Here is a 24,393-nt window from a genome sequence, read left to right as displayed (position 1 = left end):
AAATACACTATGTTTACACTAAATATAGATTATTTAGCTACTATATAAAGACTATATGTACATTATATAGACACCATATAGACCAGTGGTTCTTAACCTTGTTGGAGGTACTGAACCCCACCAGTTTCATATGCGCATTCACCGAACCCTTCTTAATTGGAAAAATAAAATATTATTTTATTAACTCAAAACATAGGTATATATTTTACTGGTGCACAAAATGAACCGTGCATCAACATCACTGTGTTCAAAGAACAAAATCATCAAAACATGATTTTCACACAAAAACAAAAACATAATAATGAATATTTACTGCAAATCAGTGTGACTTCTGCTGTTGCCTTTCAGAGACCAGTTCAGAAATGTACGGCTTCAGCTTGGCAAGTGCCATTCTCATGTCATTTTCGCAACAAAGTCTGTTCCCTTTCTTCGTTTTTATGTCCAGCATCCTCAAAGGATTGCTCGCAAAGATATGTTTTAACAAACGGTATGAAAATCTCCAGAGCTTTCGGAGCAATAACAGGGTACGTTACCATTTGTTGACACCAAAACGTTGAAAGCATTGTTGTTCTGAAGAGTTGCTGTTGAACCTGGCTCTGCTGAATTTCAATGATTTCATCGAGGTATTCATCATTGACATCTGTTGTCTCAACACTAAACGTGAACGGCTGTCTCACCCATGCTGGATATGACTCTCTCGTAGGGAAGTATCCGTCGAGAGACTTTGCAAGCTCATCTAAGTGCGTGTCAATTGCTTGCTTCAGTTCAGCGGGTACAGAAATGTCTCCGATTCCAGATGCGAAGTTATCGTTCTCTGTTCGTCGTTTCCATAACGGTAGCTTTTTTTGAAAAGCCTTCAGGTTTTCCTCCGCTTCGATGATGTTGACTCCACCGCCCTGCATCTTTTGATTGAGATGATTGAGAGCTGCGAAGATATCGGCCATGTACGCTAAAATGAGAATGAACTCAGAATTCTTGAAGCAATCTGCATGACAATGTTGGTGCTCTTGCAAAAACAGGGCTAATTCCACACGCAAGGCAAAAACACGATTCCGCACCTGTCCCCGGGATAAACACCGAACGTTAGAATGGTACAGAAGTACCTCGAATTCAGAGCCCATTTCCTTACACAGCTCACTGAAGATGCGGGGCCTCAGAGCACTAGTTCGCACATAGTTCACGCATTCCACTACAATTTTTAATACTCCTGCCAGTTTTGGAGGCAAGGTTTTTGTTGCTCCGTCCGAACAAACTGCAGAAACCATATCCCACGAAAGATTGTTGTCTTTGAAGAAGTCATCCACAAGTTTCTTCACATCGGCTGCCTTAGTTGTTGTTGTAAGAGGCGTACAAAATAAACAATCTTCCTTTATCAAGTCGTCTTTCACATAGCGCACGAATACAGCAAGCTGGCTTAGATTGGAAACGTCTGTGGTCTCGTCGAGTTGAAGGCTGAATTTTGCCGGGCTTGAAATCAGATCTGCAACTACTTGAGCCAAGATGTCTTTATTCTGTCGCTGATGGTGTCATTTCAAAGAGGAATTTGGGATAACTTAACTTCAGCCTCTTTTCCCAACATGATATTCACCATCTTCAACATAGCTGGTTTTATGAGTGTTTCACCAATGGTGTGTGGTTTGCCCTGCTTTGCAATCAGGTAAGCAACTTCGTACGATGCTGTGAGGATCGGTTTGTTGATGGGTACAAAGCCGAGAACAGGCAGAGTAGCCTTTTCATCGAATCTGGCTCTCTTCACCTTGAATTCAGCGAGCGTTGTGTTGTATTTTCCATGTCCATGCAGAAGTGTTCTCTTAGTTTTGCCGGTGACTAGAATGGCTCAACTTGGCATTGTAAATCATGCAGTTAGGACGCTGACTCCCATCACGTTACGTTATACATGTGAATTTATATTGTACATATTCGTCCGAACACATTCTTTTTTTGCTCGACATCGTAAGTATGAAGGGATTAAAATATTAAGAAATCACAAGACGTACCATCACAACAGTCACAAGTCGACTACTGAGCGCACCAAATTCCCTGCAGCACAGATAGGCCAAGCGATGTAGCGTGATCACCTGCAGCCAATGATGGTCAAGCGGGGCGTGTCATCACGAATCATATGAGTCGGATGTGTGTCTTGACCGCCGAACCCCTGAGACTGACTCACCGAACCCCTGGGGTTCGATCGAACCCAGGTTAAGAACCACTGATATAGACACTATATAAAGACTATATGTACATTATATAGCCACGATATAGACACTATATAAATACTAACTGAGCACCCTGTGGTTTTTGGGTTGTCTCGTTGTATATTTGTTGGGCTTATTATTTTGTTGTGCCTGAATAAAGCACTTAACCTCAGAACTCTCTCTGCGTCTGATTCCTGCACCCACCTAGTCCCTTTCCTGCACCCACCTGACAATATTCACTATATGCACAATATGTAGACACTATTCATACCATATATACACACTATATAGACATTATATAGACGTTATATAGACACGATATAGACACAATATGTATATATATTATTTAGACACAATATTGGCACTGTTCAAAAGTTTTGGGTCACTTAGAAATGTCCTTGTTTTCCATGAAAACTAACATGAATTGTGTTGCAAAATGAATAGAAAATATCGTCAAGACGTTGACAAGGTTATAAATAATGATTTTTAATTGAAATAATAATTCTGTCCTTTAAACTTTGCTTTCTTCAAAGAATCCTCCATTTTCAGCAATTATAGCCTTGCAGACCTTTGGCATTCTAGTTGTCAATATGTTGAGGTAATCTGAAGAGATTTCACCCCATGCTTCCTGAAGCACCTCCCACAAATTGGATTGGCTTGATGGGCACTTCTTACATACCATACGGTCAAGCTGCTCCCACAACAGCTCAATAGGGTTGAGATCCGGTGACTGTGCTGGCCACTCCATTATAGACAGAACACCAGCTGACTGCTTCTTCCCTAAATAGTTATTACATAGTTTGGAGCTGTGCTTTGGGTCATTGTCCTGTTGTAGGAGGAAATTGGCTCCAATTAAGTGCCATCCACAGGGTATGGCATGGTGTTGCAAAATGGAGTGATAGCCTTCCTTCTTCAAGATCCCTTTTATCCTGTACAAATCTTCCACTTTACCACCACCAAAGCAACCTCAGACTATCACATTGCCTCCACCATGATTGACAGATGGTGTCAAGCACTCCTCCAGCATCTATTCATTTTTTTTGCATCTCATGAATGTTCTTCTTTGTGATCTGAAAACCTCAAACTTTATCTGTCCATAATACTTTTTCCCACTCTTTCTCTGTCCAGTGCCTGTGTTCTTTTGCCCATCTTAATCTTTTCTTTTTATTGGCCAGTCTGAGATATGGCTTTTTTTCTACAACTCTGCCTAGAAGGCCAGCATTCTGGAGTCGCATCTTCACTGTTGACGTTGAGACTGGTGTTTTGTGGGTACTATTTAATGAAGCTGCCAGTTGAGAACTTGTGAGGCTTTCAAACTAGACACTCTAATGTACTTGTCCTCTTGCTCAGATTTGCACTGTGGCCTCCCATTCCTCTTTCTATTCTGGTTAGAGACTGTTTGCTCTGGCCCCCCAATGGTGGAACAAACTCCCTCACGACGCCAGGACAGCGGAGTCAATCACCACCTTCCGGAGACACCTGAAACCCCACCTCTTTAAGGAATACCTAGGATAGGATAAAGTAATCCCTCTCACCCCCCTCCCCCTTAAAAGATTTAGATGCACTACTGTTCCACTGGATGTCATAAGGTGAATGCACCAATTTGTAAGTCGCTCTGGATAAGAGCGTCTGCTAAATGACTTAAATGTAAATGTAAATGTAAATGTTTGCGCTGTTCTGTGAAGGGAGTAGTATATGGCGTTGTACAAGATCTTCAGTTTCTTGGCAATTTCTTGCATGGAATAGCTTTAATTTCTCAGAGCAAGAATAGACTGATGAGTTTCAGAAGAAAGTATTTTGTTTCTGGCCATTTTGTGCCTGTAATCGAACCCACAAATGCTGATGCTCCCTCCAGATACCCAACTAGTCTAAAGAAGGCCAGTTTTATTGCTTCTTTATTCAGGACAACAGTTTTCAGCTGTGCTAACATAATTGTAAAAGGGTTTTCTAATGATCAATTAGCCTTTTAAAATGATAAACTTGGATTAGCTAACACAATAAGCCATTGGAACTCAGGAGTGATGGTTGCTGATAATGGGTCTCTGTACGCCTATGTAGATATTCCTTTAAAAATCAGCCGTTTCCAGCTACAATAGTCATTTACAACATTAACAATGTCAACACTGTATTTCTGATCAATTTTATTGAATTTTAATGGACAAAAAAAAGTGCTTTTCTTTCAAAAACAAGGACATTTCTAAGTGACGCCAAACTTTTGAAGAGTAGTGTGTATATATATATATACTCTGTCTCTATAGTATATAGTATATAGCGTGTGTATATATATATGTATATGTATATATGTATATGTGTATATACACACTATATGCTATATACTATAGAGACACAATATAGACATTTTAAAGACACCATAAATAAACTACATAGACACTATATACACTCTATACACACTATATACTCTATATACACTATATACTCTATATATACACTATATACTCTATATACACTATATATTCTATATATACACTATATATTCTATATATACACTATATTAACACTATATACACTCTATACACACTATATACTCTATATACACTATATACTCTATATACACTATATACTCTATATATACACTATATATTCTATATATACACTATATTAACACTATATACACTCTATACACACTATATACTCTATATACTCTATATATACACTATATATTCTATATATACACTATATTAACACTATATACACTCTATACTCTATATACACTATATACTCTCTATATACACTATATACTTTATATACACTATATACTCTATATATACACTATATATTCTATATATACACTATATTAACACTATATACTCTATACACACTATATACTCTATACACACTATATACACTATATACTCTATATACACTATATACTCTATATATACAATATATATTCTATATATACACTATATTAACACTATATACTCTATACACACTATATACTCTATACACACTATATACTCTATATACACTATATATTCTATATATACACTATATTAACACTATATATACTCTATACACACTATATACTCTATATACACTATATATTCTATATACACTCTATATACACTATATACTCTATATATACACTATATATTCTATATATACTCTATATACACTATATACTCTATATACACTATATACTCTATATACACTATATACTCTATATATACACTATATATTCTATATATACACTATATTAACACTATATACACTCTATACTCTATATACACTATATACTCTCTATATACACTATATACTTTATATACACAATATACTCTATATATACACTATATACTCTCTATATACACTATATATTCTATATATACACTATATACTCTATATATACACTATATACTCTATATATACACTATATACTCTATATATACACTATATATTCTATATATACACTATATTAACACTATATACACTCTATACACACTATATACTCTATATATACAATATATTACCAACTATATACACTCTATACACACTATTAACACTATATACACGATATGGACACAACATAGATGCTATAAATAAACTATATAGACACCATATGCACACTATATAGACATTATAAATATACTATATAGACACTATATATACACTATGTTTACGCTATATACAGTTGAAGTTGGAAGTTTACATACACCTTAGCCAAATACATTTACACTCCGTTTAATCCTATTAAAAATCCCCTGTTTTAGGTCAGTTAGGATTACCAGTTTACTTCACAAATGTGAAATATCAGAAAAAGAGTAGAGAGAATTATTTCTTTCAGCTTTTATTTCTTTCATCGCATTCCCAGTTGGTCAGAAGTTTACATACACTGAATTAGTTTTTGGTAGCATTGCCTTTAAATCGTTTAAGTTGGGTCAAATGTTTTGGGTAGCCTTCCACAAGCTTCCCACAATAAGTTGGGTGAATTTTGTAACTGAGTCAGGTTTGTAGGCCTCCTTACTCGCACACGCTTTTTCAGTTCTGCCCACAAATGTTCTATTGGATTGAGGTCAAGGTTGTGGCCACTCCAATACCTTCACTTTGTTGTCCTTAAGCCATTTTGCACAACTTTGGAAGTATGCTTGGGATCATTGTCCATTTGGAAGAAACATTTGCGACCAAGATTTAACTTCCTGACTGATGTCTTGAGATGTTACTTCAGTATATACACATAATTTTCCTTCCTCATGACACCATCTATTTTGTTACGTTACAGCCTTATTCTAATATGGACTAAATAAATAAAAAATCCTCCACAATATACTCACAATACCCCATACTGGCAAAGTGAAAACAGTTTCTGATCAATTTAGCGGATTTAAAAAATAAATAAACAGAAATACCTTATTTACATAAGTATTCAGACCCTTTGCTATGAGACTTGAAATTGAGCTCAGGTATAGCCTGTTTCAATTGATTATCCTTGAGATATTTCTACAACTTGACTGGAGTTGACCTGTGGTAAATTCAATTGATTCAACATGATTTGGAAAAGCACACACCTGTAAATATAAGGTCCCACAGTTGACAGTGCATGTCAGAGCAAAAACCAAGCCATGAGTTTGAAGGAATTGTCCGTAGAGATCTGAGACAGGATTGTGTCGAGGCACAGATCTGGGGAAGGGTACCAAAAATGTTCTGTAGCATTGAAGGTTCCCAATAATATAGTGGCCTCCATCATTCTTAAATAGAAGAAGTTCGGAACCACTAAAACTGTTTCTAGAGCTGGCCTCCCGGCCAAACTGAGCAATCGGGGAGAAGGGCCTTGGTCAGGGAGGTGACAAAGAACCCGATGGTCACTCTGACAGAGCTCTAGAGTTCCTCTGTGGAGATGGTAGTCCTTCTGGAAGGTTCTTCCATCTCCACAGCACTCCACCAATCAGGACTTAATGGTAGATTGGCCAGCCACTCCTCAGTAAAAGACACATGATTCTCTGGTCTGATAAAACCAAGACTGAACATCTATTTTGTGAAGTGCACCACTCCCTCCTGCAGCAAAGCACCCCCACGACTACAGACACTGGGGACACCCCGAATCAGCTCTGAGAGGCTACACCGAACATTAACACGCAACCGGGCCGGTGCATAGCAAGGAACAGCCGGCTACCTGCCACTGACAGCTGACCCAGACATCACCCCTAACCCTAACCCCCCTGCACTTCTCTCTCACTCTTCACATTCAACGCTCTTCACATTCAACCAAAGACAAACAACACTGTTGTGCAGGTGTCCGCGGTGGAGCCGGAAAATGTTTGTTCCCTTGGACTGTTGGCCTGCAGCTGTTAAAACTAATTTCAATCTGCTGGGGTGTCGCGTGCTATTAAATGTATAATCTGCCACATACACGATCCGATGGAACTTGATGCAGGTAAAGAAAGGATTATTATGACCTGAATAAGGATTCTATGAGACTATCAAAACATCCAAGAGGATCCTAATAGGACTATGATCAGTTTCCCCCACTGCACCCCTCTACTAGCTAGAACCAGGAAATGGCTGCTCCTTGTTGGACTCCAGGTGAGTGTAAATGGCTGCTCCTTGTTGGACTCCAGGTGAGTGTAATTTTTTTTATTTTACCTTTATTTTACTAGGCAAGTCAGTTAAGAACAAATTCTTATTTTCAATGACGGCCTAGGAACAGCCTGTTCAAGGGCAGAACGACAAATTTGTACCTTGTCAGCTCGGGGATTTGAACTTGCAACCTTCCGATTACTAGTCCAATGCTCTAACCACTAGACCACCCTGCCGCCCCGCAGCCTGACCCTGCACACAGCCTGAACCACCCCTCTCTGGATCAGAGTTCTGTCCTTTTGGTTGTTGTGTCCTGCACACAGCCTGACCCACCCCTCTCTGGATCAGAGCTCTGTCCTTTTGGTTGTTGTGTCCTGCACACAGCCTGAACCACCCCTCTCTGGATCAGAGCTCTGTCCCTCTGGTTGTTGTGTCCTGCACACAGCCTGAACCACCACTCTCTGGATCAGAACTCTGTCCATTTGCAGCCCTCTTCTCAGGTGAGTTCTGGCTCTGGCCTCACAATCTGCTTCAAGACACGACAGAGGACGGATCATTCTGGCTATTGTGATAGGGAGTTCAATGGTGAGGCATATATCTGTACCTGGAGCAAAGACTTTGTGTTTTCTTCGGGAAAAAGTCACCAGGTTTCTTCACGAGGCTGTGAGTCAGTCACCGGGGCTGATACTGTCATGGTTCATGTGGGGTCAAAGTTCAGGATATCACCAGGTTGCTTCCCGAGGCTGTGAGTCAGTCACTGGGGGCTGATACTGTCATGGTTCATGTGGGGTCAAATTACATTGTGAAGGGCAGCTCAGAACAGCTGAAGATTGTGTGCGTGTGCGTGTGCGTGTGTGTGTGTGTGTGTGTGTGTGTGCGTGCGTGCGTGCGTGCCTGCGTGCGTGCGTGCGTGCGTGCGTGTGTGCGTGTGTGTGTGTGTGCATGTACCTGAAGTGTGTGAGGTGTCTCTGTATATCCAGGTCCAGTATAGGTGTGGGTCTGGAGGAGCCAAGAGGAGAACGGTCCTGACTCAACAGGTCCTGGAACTCTTTACAGATCTGCCTAAATGTCACAGGGAAAAGGTAAGAGGTTAGGGGTTAAGAGTTCAATATATATATATATATATATATATGTGTGTGTGTGTGTGTGTGTGTGTGTGTGTGTGTGTGTGTGTGTGTCTTACTTGGTGGCCAGCACCATCTTCTTGCGCCCACTGGTCTCCTTGGGTTCATTGTGTTGTCTGGCTAGGTGTTCTCCTGCTGCCTTGGTAGGAAACTCTGTCTCACATGTATAACCAAAGTCTCTAGCCAGGTGGAGCGCCTCACCTACACAAACACACACGTACACACACATTTTATTAGGAGGAGAATATTGATATAGGGATGAGTATAATTAGAAGATGTAGGTTGATATAGGGATGAGTATAATTAGAAGATGTAGATTGATATAGGGATGAGTATAATTAGAAGATGTAGATTGATATAGGGATGAGTATAATTAGAAGGTGTAGGTTGATATAGGGATGAGTATAATTAGAAGATGTAGATTGATATAGGGATGAGTATAATTAGAAGGTGTAGGTTGATAGAGGGATGAGAATAATTAGAAGGTGTAGATTGATATAGGGATGAGTATAATTAGAAGGTGTAGATTGATATAGGGATGAGTATAATTAGAAGGTGTGGATTGATATAGGGATGAGTTTTATTAGGAGGTGTAGATTGATATAGGGATGAGTATAATTAGAAGGTGTGGATTGATATAGGGATGAGTTTTATTAGGATGTCCAGATTGATAGAGGGATGATTTGTATTAGGAGGTGTGGATTGATAGAGGGGTGACTTTTATTGGGAGATGTAGATAGAGGGGTGAGTTTCATTAGGTGTTGTAAATTGACAGAAATAAGAGTTTTATTATGTGTAGTTTGATGGAGGGATGAGTTTTATTACAAGTTCCAGATTGATAGAGGGATGAGCTTTATTAGGTGTATACTAAAGGTGTAGGTTAATAGAGGGATGAGTTGTATTATGGGGTGTAGCTTGAAAGAGGGATGAGTTGTTAAGGTGCAGATTAATAGAGGGATGAGATTTAATGGGTTAATATAGGGATGAGGGATGATATTTAATAGTTTTAATGGAAGATGTAGATTGATAGAGGGATAACTTTTACTTGGAAGTCCAGATTGATAGAGGGAAGAGTTTTATTAGGTCTAAATTGATTCAGGGATGAGTTTTATTAGGAGGTGTTGATTGAGAGAGGGCTGAGTTGTATTAGTAGGTGTAGATTGTTAGAGGGATGAGTTTGGTTTGAAGGTGTAGATTGATAGAGGGATGAGTTTGGTTTGAAGGTGTAGATTGGTAGAGGGAGGGGTTGTATTAGGTGTAGATTGATAGAGGGATGAGTTGTACTAGGAGGTTTAGATTGACAGAGGGATGCATTTTATTAGGATGTCCAGATTAATAGACGGATGAGTTGTATTAGGTGTCGATTGACAGAGGGATGAGTTTTATTAGGATGTCCAGATTGATAGAGTGATGGTTTTTAAAGGTGCATATTGATAGAAGGATGATTTTATACAGAGGTGTAGATTGATAGAGGGATGAGTTGTATTAGGTGTACATTGATAGAGGGAAGAGTTTTAATAGAAGATGGTGATTGATAGGTGTGATAGGAGGTGTAGATTGATAGTGGGATTAGCTGTATTAAGAGTTGTGGATTAATTGATTGGTGAGTTGTATTAGGAGATGTAGATAGTGGGTTGAGTTATATTGTAGATTGATAGAATGATGGATTTTATTATAATAAGATTGATGGAGGGATTCGTTTTAAAAGAAGGTGTAGAGTGATAAGAAGATTAATTTTATTAGGAGGTGTAGATTGAAAAGGGATCACTTGTATTAGGAGGTGTAAATTGATAGAGGAATGAGTTTGGTTTGAAGGTGTAGATTTACAGTATTAAGTATAGATTGATAGAGGGATGAGTTTTATTAGAAGGTGTAGATTGATAGAGGGATGAGTTTTATTAGAAGGTGTAGATTGATAGAGGGATGAGTTGTATTAGAATATGTAGATTGATAGAGGGATGAGTTGTATTAGGAGGTCCAAATTGATTGAAGGATGAGTTTTATTAGGTGTAGATTGATAGTGGGAATAGCTGTATTACAAGGTGCAGAATGATGGAGGGTTTTATTAGTTTTATTAGGTGTGTACTGATAGAGGGATGAGTTTTATTAGAATATCCAGATTGATAGAGGGATGAATTGTATTAGGTGGGGATTGATAGTGTGAAGAATTTTAATAGAAAATGTAGACTGGGGTGAGTTTTATTAGGTGTGTACTGATAGAGGGATGAGTTTTATAAGAAGGTGAAGATTGATAAGGAGATTCGTTTTATTAGGAGGTGTAGATTGAAAAGGGACTAGTTATATAACAAGGTGTCGATTGATAGAGGGATTAGTTTAATTAGGAGGTGTACATTGAAAGAGGGATGAGTTTGGTTTGAAGGTGTAGATTCATAGATGGATGAGTTTTATTAGGAGATCCAGATTGATAGAGGGGTAAGTTGTATTAGATGTAGATTGATAGAGGGGTGAGTTTTATTGGGATATGTAGATACAGGGATAAGTTATATTCTGTGTATTTTGATAGAGGGATGAGTTTCATTAGGTGTGTATTGATGGAGGGATGAGTTTTATTAGATGTTGTAGATTGACAGAAGGAGGAGTTTTATTATGTGTAGATTAATAGAGGGATGAGTTTTTAAGAAGGTGTAGATTGATGGAGGGATGAGTTTTATTAGGAGTTCCAGATTGATCGAGGGATGAGTTAGATTAGGTGTAGATTGATAGAGGGATGAGTTGTATTATGGGGTGTATATTGATAGAAGGATGAGTTTTATAAGAAGGTGTAAATTGATGGAGGAATGAGATTTATTAGGAGGATCAGATTGATAGAGCGATGAGTTGTATTAGGTGTAGATTGATAGAGGAATGAGTTGTTAAGGTGCAGATTAATATAGTGAAGAGATTTATCAGATTGAGTAGATTGATAGAGTGATGGGTTTTAAAGTTGCATATAGATAGAAGGATGATTTGTATTAGAAGGTGTAGATTGATAGAGGGTTGAGTTTTACTAGGAGGTGTAGATTGATAGAGGGTTGAGTTTTACTAGGAGGTGTAGATTGATAGAGGGATGATTTTTAGAGAAGGTGTAGATGTATAGAGGGACCAGTTTTATTTGAAGGTATAGTGGGATGTTTTATTCGATTTCGAATGATAGACGGATGAGTTGTATTAGAAGGTGTAGATTGATAGAGGGATTAGTCTAATTAGGAGGTCTAGATTGACTGAGGGATGAATTTTATTTGGAGGTGTAGTTTGACTGAGGGGTGAGTTTTATCAGGTGTAGCTTGATTGAGGGTCGTGTTTTGTTATGAGGTGTAGATTGATAGTCAGGATGTCTAGATTGATTGAGGGATGAGATGTATTAGGAGGTGCAGATAGATTGAGGGATGAAATGTATTAGGAGGTGTAGATTGATAGAGGGATGAGTTTAATTAGAATGTTTAGATTGATAGAATGATGACTTTTATTAGGAGGTGTAATTTGATAGAATAATGGCTTCTTTTAGGAGGTCCAGATTGACAGAGGGATGAGATGTATTAGGAGGTGTAGATTGATTGAGGGATGAGTTTTATTAGGAGTTCCAGAATGATAAAGGGGTGAGTTTTATTAGAAGGTGTAGATTGGTAGAGGGATGTATTTTATTAGGTGTAGATTGATAGAAGGCTGAGTTTTATTAGGAGGTCTAGATTGATTGAGGGATTAGTTTTATTAGGAGCTGTGTATTGATTCGAGGGGCGAGTATTATTAGGTGTGTACTGACAGAGGGATGAGTTTTATTCAAAGGTGTAGATTGATGTAGTGATGAGTTTTAATAGAAGGTGTAGATTGATATGGGGATGAATTTTATTAGGAGGTGTAGATTGAGGGATTAGTGTTATTAGGAGGTGTAGATTGATAGAGGGATGAGATGTATTAGGAGGTTCAGATTGATAGAGGGATGAGTTTTATTAGAAGGTACAGATTGATAGAGGGGTGAGTCTTATTCGGTACAGCTTTATAGGGGGATGAGTTTAATTAGATAGCGTAGATTGACAGAGGGATGAGTTTTATTAGGTGTCGAATGAAGGAGGATTGGATGTATTATGAGGTGTAGATTTATAGAGTGGTGAGTTGTATTAGGAGGTGTAGATTTCAATGTGTAGATTGAGGGATGAGTTTTATTAGGAGGTGTAGATTGATAGAGGGATGAGTTTTATTAGGAGGTATAGATTGATAGAGGGATGAGTTGTATTAAGTGCAGATTGATAGAGGGATGAGATGTATTAGGTGTAGATTGATAGAGGGATGAGTTTTATTAGGAGGTGTAGATTGATAGAGGGATGAGTTTTATTAGGAGGTATAGATTGATAGAGGGATGAGTTGTATTAAGTGCAGATTGATAGAGGGATGAGATGTATTAGGTGTAGATTGATAGAGGGATGAGTTTTATTAGGAGGTACAGATTGATAGAGGGATGAGTTTTATTAGAAGGTATAGATTGGTAGAGGGAAGTGTTTTATTAGAAGGTGTAGATTGGTAGAGGGATGAGTTTTATTAGAATGTGTAGATTGGTAGAGGGATGAGTTTTATTAGGAGGTCCAGAATGATAAAGGGGTGTGTTTTATTAGAATGTGTAGATTGGTAGAGGGATGAGTTTTATTAGAAGGTGTAGATTGATAGAGGGATTAGTTGTATTCGGGGTGTAGATTGATAGTGGGATGACCTCATCCATTCATAGTCATATTAGAATGAGTAGATTGAAAGAGGGATGAGTTTTATTAAGAGGAGTAGCTGGTTAAATGGATGAGTTTTATTAGTAGGTCCAGATTTATAGAGGGATGAGTTTGATTAGGTGTAGATTGACATAGGGACTAGTTTTATTAGAATGAGTAGATTGATAGCGGTTTGAGTTTAATTAAGAGGTCGATAGTGATAGATGGTTAAGTTTTATTAGGTTTCTATTGACAGAGCGATGTGTTTTATTAGAAGGTGTAGATTGGTAGAGGGATGAGTTTTATTAGGTTTAGATTGATAGAGGGATGAGTCTTATTAGGAGGTACAGATTGATTGAAGGATGAGTTGTATTAGGTGCAGATTGATAGAGGGATGAGATTTATCAGAATGAGTAGATTGAAAGAGTCATGGGTTTTAAAGGTGCATATTGATAGAGAGATTATTTTAATTTGGAGGTGTAGATTGATTGAGGGATGAGTTTTATTAGGAGGTCCAGAATGATAAAGGGGTGTGTTTTATTAGAAGGTGTAGATTGGTAGAGGGAAGTGTTTTATTAGAAGGTGTAGATTGGTAGAGGGATGAGTTGTATTCGGGGTGTAGATTGATAGAGGGATGAGTTGTATTCGGGGTGTAGATTGATAGAGGGATGAGTTGTATTAGGTGTAGGTTAATAGAGGGATGAGTTGTATTAGGTGTAGGTTAATAGAGGGATGAGTTGTATTAGGTGTAGGTTAATAGAGGGATGAGTTTTATTAGGTCTAGGTTAATAGAGGGATGAGTTTTATTAGGTGTAGGTTAATAGAGGGATGAGTTGTATTAGGTGTAGATTAATAGAGGGATGAGTTGTATTAGGTCTAGGTTAATAGAGGGATGAGTTGTATTAGGTCTAGGTTAATAGAGGGATGAGTTGTATTAGGTGTAGGTTAATAGAGGGATGAGTTGTATTAGGTGTAGGTTAATAGAGGGATGAGTTGTATTAGGTGTAGATTAATAGAGGGATGAGTTGTATTAGGTGTAGATTAATAGAGGGATGAGTTGTATTAGGTGTAGATTAATAGAGGGATGAGTTGTATTAGGTGTAGGTTAATAGAGGGATGAGTTGTATTAGGTGTAGGTTAATAGAGGGATGAGTTGTATTAGGTGTAGGTTAATAGAGGGATGAGTTGTATTAGGTGTAGGTTAATAGAGGGATGAGTTGTATTAGGTGTAGATTAATAGAGGGATGAGTTGTATTAGGTGTAGATTAATAGAGGGATGAGTTGTATTAGGTGTAGATTAATAGAGGGATGAGTTGTATTAGGTGTAGGTTAATAGAGGGATGAGTTGTATTAGGTGTAGGTTAATAGAGGGATGAGTTGTATTAGGTGTAGGTTAATAGAGGGATGAGTTTTATTAGGTGTAGATTAATAGAGGGATGAGTTGTATTAGGTGTAGGTTAATAGAGGGATGAGTTGTATTAGGTGTAGATTAATAGAGGGATGAGTTGTATTAGGTGTAGGTTAATAGAGGGATGAGTTGTATTAGGTGTAGGTTAATAGAGGCATGAGTTTTTTTAGAAGGTCAAGGTTGATAGAGGGATGAGTTATATTAGGTGGTCCAGATTGATTGAGGGATGAGTTTATTCCTACCTTCCACCAGAGAGGTGAGGAGTGTAACGTTGGCAGCTTTTCTCCGTCCAGCTGGCAGGTTGAGTCCCAGTCGATCTAACTTTTCCCTCAGACAACGACCACCATTCTTAGACTTAGCTCTGCATTAAAATAGATTAGCAATAAAATAAAATATACTATCATCTCGTTAAAATAATTAACATATTAATATCAATTAACCCCCTAAAGTCGATGTCCACTCACCCGCGGTAATGTAATTAGCATTAGGGTTAAGGTTCAAATCTGGCAGATATCTGTATTTGTTTTGCATCGGATGCATCTCTGTGTCGTTGTATGTGTCGAACTGCTTTGCTTTATCTTGGCCAGGTCGCATTTGTAAATGAGAACTTGTTCTCAACTTGCCTACCTGGTTAAATAAAGGTGAAATAAATCAATAAAAAATCTCAATCCACCGCATCTAGAGAGGTGTTTATCAGACCATGAGACAGCCCATCTGCGGTGAAAGGTAACAGAGCTAGAGAGAGGACCAATACATGTAAAAATAAAACACAACAAAAACATGTTTCCTGATCTTTCTTATATCTATCAGATACAGGAGATACACTTAAAAAATATTGGGGGACTGTTGTTCTGACTATCTGTTGTTCCGACTATCTGTTATTCAATGTGTTTCTATGGGCTAATAGCAGTAAGGACTATCTGTTATTCAATGTGTTTCTAATAGCAGTAAGGACTATCTGTTATTCAATGTGTCTCTAATAGCAGTAAGGACTATCTGTTATTCATTGTGTTTCTATGGGCTAATAGCAGTAAGGACTATCTGTTATTCAATGTGTTTCTATGGGCTAATAGCAGTAAGGACTATCTGTTATTCAATGTGTTTCTAATAGCAGTAAGGACTATCTGTTATTCAATGTGTTTCTATGGGCTAATAGCAGTAAGGACTATCTGTTATTCAATGTGTTTCTATGGGCTAATAGCAGTAAGGACTATCTGTTATTCAATGTGTTTCTATGGGCTAATAGCAGTAAGGACTATCTGTTATTCAATGTGTTTCTATGGGCTAATAGCAGTAAGGACTATCTGTTATTCAATGTGTTTCTATGGGCTAATAGCAGTAAGGACTATCTGTTATTCAATGTGTTTCTATGGGCTAATAGCAGTAAGGACTATCTGTTATTCAATGTGTTTCTATGGGCTAATAGCAGTAAGGACTATCTGTTATTCAATGTGTTTCTAATAGCAGTAAGGACTATCTGTTATTCAATGTGTCTCTAATAGCAGTAAGGACTATCTGTTATTCATTGTGTTTCTATGGGCTAATAGCAGTAAGGACTATCTGTTATTCAATGTGTTTCTATGGGCTAATAGCAGTAAGGACTATCTGTTATTCAATGTGTTTCTAATAGCAGTAAGGACTATCTGTTATTCAATGTGTTTCTATGGGCTAATAGCAGTAAGGACTATCTGTTATTCAATGTGTTTCTATGGGCTAATAGCAGTAAGGACTATCTGTTATTCAATGTGTTTCTATGGGCTAATAGCAGTAAGGACTATCTGTTATTCAATGTGTTTCTATTGGCTAATAGCAGTAAGGACTATCTGTTATTCAATGTGTTTCTAATAGCAGTAAGGACTATCTGTTATTCAATGTGTCTCTAATAGCAATAAGGACTATCTGTTATTCATTGTGTTTCTATGGGCTAATAGCAGTAAGGACTATCTGTTATTCAATGTGTCTCTAATAGCAATAAGGACTATCTGTTATTCATTGTGTTTCTATGGGCTAATAGCAGTAAGGACTATCTGTTATTCAATGTGTTTCTAATAGCAGTAAGGACTATCTGTTATTCAATGTGTTTCTATTGGCTAATAGCAGTAAGGACTATCTGTTATTCAATGTGTTTCTATTGGCTAATAGCAGTAAGGACTATCTGTTATTCAATGTGTTTCTATTGGCTAATAGCAGTAAGGACTATCTGTTATTCAATGTGTTTCTATGGGCTAATAGCAGTAAGGACTATCTGTTATTCAATGTGTTTCTATTGGCTAATAGCAGTAAGGAATATCTGTTATTCAATGTGTTTCTAATAGCAGTAAGGACTATCTGTTATTCAATGTGTTTCTATTGGCTAATAGCAGTAAGGACTATCTGTTATTCAATGTGTTTCTATTGGCTAATAGCAGTAAGGACTATCTGTTATTCAATGTGTTTCTATGGGCTAATAGCAGTAAGGACTATCTGTTATTCAATGTGTTTCTATGGGCTAATAGCAGTAAGGACTATCTGTTATTCAATGTGTTTCTATGGGCTAATAGCAGTAAGGACTGTCTGTTATTCAATGTGTTTCTATGGGCTAATAGCAGTAAGGACTATCTGTTATTCAATGTGTTTCTATGGGCTAATAGCAGTAAGGACTATCTGTTATTCAATGTGTTTCTATGGGCTAATAGCAGTAAGGACTATCTGTTATTCAATGTGTTTCTATGGGCTAATAGCAGTACTCCATTATTCATGTTTTTGATATCATTTGAGTCTTCGAAATTATATAAATGTTTAGCTTCAAAATGTTTAGTACTATTGAGTGTGTGTGTGTCCGTGTGTTTGTTTGTGTTTGTGTGAGTGTGCATGTCTGTGTGCCAGTGTGTGTGTGTACCTGCGCAATATTCCTCCCAGAAGTGAGGCGTTGAGACACTCTGGAGGCGAGAGGCGTCTCTTCACCTCAGCGATGGTGACTTTATATTTAGAGGTTGAGCTCAGGAGGGACAGACGGCCGGGGACAGAGCAGAACAGATCTGTAGGGTTCACCACACAGGTTCCTCCTAGATAGAACACATATACACATGTTAAACACTAGTAACATATAGTGTTCAGGGACCTTACCCCCCTCCAATAACCCTATGTGCTAACCTCCCCTAACCTCACTAACTACCCCTTAACCTCCTAACCATCCCCTAACCTCCTAACCTCCTAACTCCCCTAAACCTCCCCTAACCACCTAACCCTCCTATAACCCGCTTAACCCTACCCTGACCACCCTAACCCCCTAACCTCCCAGAGGACTGGCCACCCCACATAGCCTGGTTCCTCTCTAGGTTTCTTCCTAGGTTTTGGCCTTTCTAGGGAGTTTTACCTAGCCACCGTGCTTCTACACCTGCATTGCTTGCTGTTTGGGGTTTTAGGCTGGGTTTCTGTACAGCACTTTGAGATATCAGCTGATGTACAAAGGGCTATATATCAATTTGATTTGATTTTGATTTGATTGAATCAGATGGCTCATTCATCACAAAGCCCACAGATATAGCCAACTACTTTAATGATTTTTTCATCGGCAAGATTAGTAAACTTAGGCATGACATGCCAGCAACATACGTCGACACTACACATCCAAGTACATCTGAACAAATTATGAAAGACAATCATTGTAATTTAGAATTCCATAAAGTGAGTGTGGTGGAAGAGATGAAATAATTGTTGTTGTTAATCAGCCACCGGGGTCTGACAACTTGAAATGAAAATGATTGAGGATAATAGTGGACGATATTGCCAGTCCTATTTGCAATAACTTCAATCTAAGTCTACTAAATGTTTGTGCCCTCAGGCCTGGAGGGAAGAAAAAGCTACGTAAGAATAGTAAAGTCCCCTTTACTGGCTTAAATAGCCCACCAATCAGCCTGTTACCAACCCTTAGTAAGCTGTAAACAAATTGACCACAGACTTTCAACACGTGTTTCGGGAAAAACATTCAACAAGCACAGCACATACACAAATGACTGATGATTGGCTGAGAGAAATTGATGGTACAAAGATTGTGGGGGCTGTTTTGTAAGACTTTAGCTCTGTTTTTGACATTTTCAATCATAGTCTGCTGCTGGAAAAGCTTGTTTGTTATGGGTTTACACCCCCTACTATATTGTGGATAAATAGTTACCTGTCTAACAGAAGGCGTTCTTTAACCTGTTGATCCTACCCCCTACTTTTTCGAACATTCTGTTAAAAATCGCGCAACATTTCAGCGCCCATGCCAGGAATATAGTATATGCATATGATTAGTATGTGTGGATAGAAAACACTCAGACGTTTCTAAAACTGGTTAAATCACGGCTGTGACTATAACAGAACGTGCGTTTCATCGAAAAGCGCAGGAAAATCTGATCACCGAAAATGGGAAAATATATCAATGCGCCACTTGAATGTATTGTTGAATAGAAACCACATTACCTGGAGCCGAGGTTGCAATTCCTACAGCTTCCACACGATATCAACAGTCTTGTCATTTGCCTAGGATTTGTTTCTTGGTCAAACGGACAAAAGACAGCCCATTTCTTCCGGTCTCCGACCGGATATTTTGGTTGAGATTTACCCGGACATTATTTCAAGACGTACAGCTATAGAATATACATCGCCTCGTGATCAATTTGATCGATTATTAACGTTTACTAATACCTAAAGTTGCATTACAAAAGTGTTTTGTGAAAGTTTATCGTCGACTGTTTTAATTTTTTTTAAATGATGTTGCGTTATAAAACGCTGTTTTTTTCCTTGATCACACAGTCTTCATAGATCGATATCTAGGCTATATATGGACCGATTTAATCGAAAAAAAGACCCAATAGTGATGTTTATGGGACATCTAGGAGTGCCAACAAAGAAGATTGTCAAAGGTAATGAATGCTTTATATTTTATTTGTGCGTTTTGTGTAGCGCCGACTATGCTAATTATTTTGTTTACGTCCCCTGCGGGTCTTTTGGGGTGTTGCATGCTATCAGATAATAGCTTCTCATGCTTTCGCAGAAAAGCATTTTAAAAATCTGATTTGTTGGCTGGATTCACAACGAGTGTAGCTTTAATTCAGTACCCTGCATGTGTGTTTTAATGAACGTTTGAGTTTTAACGAGTGCTATTAGCATTTAGCGTAGCGCATTTGCATTTCCAGATGTCTAGATGGGACGCCTGCGTGTCGGGGGGATGCAAGAGGTTAAAACTTGTTAGGGATAGGGGGCAGTATTCGGAATTTTGGATGACTGAGGTATCCAAAGTAAACTGCCTGTTACTCAGGTCCAGAAGCTAGGATATGCATATGCATGGTGGTATTAGATGGGAACCACTCTAAAGTTTCTAAAACTGTTAAAATGCTGTCTGTGAGTATAACAGAACTGATTTGGCAGGCAAAAACCTGAGGACCAATTTTCTTTCTTTTGACCTGCCAGCCAATTCCAAGCTTAAGCTATTGAAACCAAAGACTTGCGCCTCCCAAAAGGCAGTTCCTATTGCTTCCACTAGACGTCAACAATCTTTACATACATGGTTTCAGGCTTGTATTCTGAAAAACCAACGAGGAATAGTTGTTTCTCCTCAGCGCGTCCCATGGCAAAACTAGTCTCATTGCGCACGTGACCGAGGGAGCACGCTGTGTTCTTTTCCTTTCCTATTGAAAATAGTTTGCTCCGTATGAAATATTATCATTTATTTAGATATTAGAGTACCTAATAATGAATTAGAAACGTTGTTTGATTTGTTTGGATAAACTTTACTGGTAACTTTTGGAACTCCAATGTCTGCATTCTGAACGGGTGGATGACGCCTACTAAACGCACTATTTGGGATATAAAGATCGAACAAAATGACCATTCATTGTGTTCCTGGGACTCTTGTGGATGCGATCAGAGGAAGAACTTCAAAGGTAAGTGACTTATTTTATTGCTATTTGGGATTTTGTGACGTCACATAAGCCAGGTAGAATCAGGAATTCCCCAGGGCAGCTGTCTAGGCTCCTTACTTTTTTCAATCTTTACTAACAACATGCCTCTGGCTTTGAGTAAAGCCAGTGTGTCTATGTACTGTATGCAGATGACTCAACACTATACACATCAGCTACTACAGCGACTGAAATGACTGCAACACTTAACCTCTCTGGGATATGTGGGAAGGTAGCGTCCCACTTGGCCAAAAGCCATAGAAAATGCAGAGCGTCATATTCAAATACATTTCTATAAAAATCTAACTTTCATGAAATCACACATGTAAGATACCACATTAAAGCTACACGTGTTGTGAATCCAGCCAACATGTCAGATTTCAAAAAGGCTTTTCAGCGAAAGCAAACGATGCTAATATCTGAGGATAGCACCTCCGTAAACAAAAGAGAGAAAACATATTTCAACCCTGCAGGCACGACACAAAACGCAGAAATAAAAATATAAATCATGCCTTAACCTGTTAGTCCTATAGGGGCAGTAATTCATTTTTGGATAAAAAGACGTGCCCGTTTTAAGCGCAATATTTTGTCACGAAAAGATGCTCGAATATGCTTGGAATTGATAGCTTTGGAAAGAAGACAGTCTTACGTTTCCAGAAATGCAAAGATTTTCACTGTGAGTCCCTTAGAACAAATGTTTCGGGCAAAACCAAGATGTATGACCGACCAGGAAATGCACAGGATTTCTGAGGCTACGTTTTCCATGATCGCCTTATATGGCTGTGAATGCGACAGGAATCAACGGACTCTTTCTCTTGTTTCCCCAAGGTCTCTGCAGCATTGTGACGTATTTGTAGGCATATCATTGGAAGATTGACCATAAGAGACTACATTTACCAGGTGTCCCGCTAGGTGTCTGCGTGGCAATTGGTGCGCAAAAGTCAGGTCCCGGTATTTTTCCATTCAAATCTCAGAACAAACCAGGCTACAAGGACGGTGCTTTCAATGGAGAGAAATATGACAAACCACCTTCAGGATTGATTCAAACAACGTTTTCCATGTTTCAGTCAATATTATGGAGTTAATTCGGAAAAAAGTTCGACATGTAGGTGACTGAATTTTCGGTTAGTTTCGGTAGCCATATGCATAGTAACAAAAGGGAACGATGTGTCCTACACAAGAATCTTTCAGGAAAAACTGGACATCTGCTATGTAACTGAGAGTCTCCTCATTGAAACATCTGAAGTTCTTCAAAGGTAAATTATTTTTATTTGATTCCTTGGCTGGTTTTTGTGAATATGTTGCGTGCTAAATGCTAATGCTAATGCTAAGCTAGCTATCACCACTCTTACACAAATTAGTGATTTTCTCTGGTTCTAAAGCATATTTTGAAAATCTGAGACGACAGGATTGTTAAGAAAAGGATAAGCTTGAGAACAGGCATATTTATTTAGTTTCATTTGCGATTTTTAAAAATCGCTAACGTTGCGTTATCCTAATGAGCTTGAGGCTGTAGTAACGATACCGCATGCGGGTTTGGGCGGACTAAGAGGTTAACTTTGACGATCTTCTTCTGTTGGCACTCCAATATGTCCCATAAACATCACAAATGGTCCTTTTGTTCGATTAATTCCATCCATATATATCAAAAATGTCCATTTATTTGGCGCATTTGATCCAGAAAAACACTGGTTACAACTTGCGCAACGTGACTACAAAATTTCTCAAAAGTTACCTGTAAACTTTGCCAAAACATTTCAAACTACTTTTATAATACAACTTTAGGTATTTTTTTAAGTAAATAATAGACAAAATTGAAGACGGGATGATTTGTGTTCAATACAGGAAGAAAACAAACTGACGCTAGCTTTCTGGTCACGCGCCTCTATCAAACAGTACACATGAAGTGACCCTCGTTTTGAACAGGGCTACTTCTTCAATACACAAAGTAAAAACCTCAATCAATTTCTAAAGACTGGTGACATCAAGTGGAAGCGGTAGGAACTGCAAGCAAGTTCAAACAGTTTTAGAAACTTCAGAGTGTTTTCTATCCAAATCTACTCATAATATGCATATCTTATCTTCTGGGGATGAGTAGCAGGCAGTTGAATTTGGGCATGCCAACATTCCAAATACCCGCCCCCTATCCTAGAGAAGTTAACAAAGAGCTGCAGTTAGTTTTAGAATGGGTGGTAAGGTATAAGTTAGTCCTAAATATTTCAAAAATGAAAAGCATTGTATTTGGGACAAATCATTTACTTAACCCTAAACCTCAACCAAATCTTTTAATGCATAATGTGGAAATTGAGCAATTTGAGGTGACTAAACTGCTTGGAGTTACCCTGCATTGTGAACTGTCATGGTCAAAACATGTTGATACAACAGTAGCTAAGATGGGGAGAAGTCTGTCCATAATAAAGTGCTGCTCTACCTTCTTAACAAGACTATCAACAAGGCAGGTCCTACAGGCACTAGTTTGTCGCACCTGGACTACTGTTCAGTCATGTGGTCAGGTGCCACAAAGAGGGATTTGGAAAATTACAATTGTCTCAGAACAGGGCAACATGGCTGGCCCTTAAATGTATACGGGGAGCTAGCATTGATAATATGTATGTCAATGTCTCATGGAATAAAGTGTAGGAGAGATTGACTTCATCACTACTTATTGACATGTTGAATACACCTAGCTGTCTGTTTAAACTACTTGCACACTGCTCAGACACCCATGCATACTCCACAAGACATGCCACCAGAGGTCTCTTCACAATCCCCAAGTCCAGAACAGACTATGGGAGGTGCACAGTACTACATAGAGCCATGACTACATGGAACTCTATTCCACATCAGGTAACTGATGCACCAGTAGAATCAGATTCAAAACACATGAAAATACACCTTATGGAACAGCAGGGACTGTGTAGAGACACACTAACAGCTACATACACACACTAGCACACACACTCTACACACACTAGCACACACACTCTACACACACTAGCACACACACTCTACACACACTAGCACACACACTCTACACACACTAGCACACACACTCTACACACACGTACATTGTAATATTGTTGTTTGGTGGTATTATCATTTATATTGCATATATGTAGTGGTGTAATAATTGTATATGATGTACATTTGTATATTTTGTTTTATATGTAAGTAACCCAAACACATTGGACACCAGGAAAAGAAGCTGCTACCTTGGCAGCAGCTAATGGGGATCCCTGATAAACCCCAGGAAGAATAGCTGCTACCTTGGCTGCAGCTAATGGGGATCCCTGATAAACCCCAGGAAGAATAGCTGCTACCTTGGCTGCAGCTAATGGGGATCCCTGATAAACCCCAGGAAGAATAGCTGCTACCTTGGCTGCAGCTAATGGGGATCCCTGATAAACCCCAGGAAGAATAGCTGCTACCTTGGCTGCAGCTAATGGGGATCCCTGATAAATATAATTGGAAAAGAAAAGGCTCAACGCTTGCTCACCATTAAAAATGTGTAGTTTTATTAGA

At 38.5% G+C, this 24,393-nt stretch overlaps 1 protein-coding gene across 1 annotated transcript in view; it reads right to left on the bottom strand.

Annotated features, from left to right (window-relative positions):
- Positions 1-24,393, bottom strand: part of tfap2d (transcription factor AP-2 delta (activating enhancer binding protein 2 delta)) — a 42,420-nt gene that overhangs the window by 9,191 nt on the left and 8,836 nt on the right. The window contains exons 4-7 of the mRNA XM_029678767.2: positions 17,829-17,994; positions 15,193-15,311; positions 8,911-9,052; positions 8,676-8,789 (exon numbers count right to left, since the gene is read on the bottom strand). Coding sequence (XP_029534627.1) covers positions 8,676-8,789; positions 8,911-9,052; positions 15,193-15,311; positions 17,829-17,994 — 541 coding nt within the window. The remainder of the gene's footprint in view (positions 1-8,675; positions 8,790-8,910; positions 9,053-15,192; positions 15,312-17,828; positions 17,995-24,393) is intronic.

This window comes from Oncorhynchus nerka, linkage group LG13 (assembly GCF_034236695.1).
Source record: "Oncorhynchus nerka isolate Pitt River linkage group LG13, Oner_Uvic_2.0, whole genome shotgun sequence".
Classification (NCBI taxonomy): Eukaryota; Metazoa; Chordata; class Actinopteri; order Salmoniformes; family Salmonidae; genus Oncorhynchus; species Oncorhynchus nerka.
This window is presented reverse-complemented; position numbering and strand designations above follow the sequence as displayed.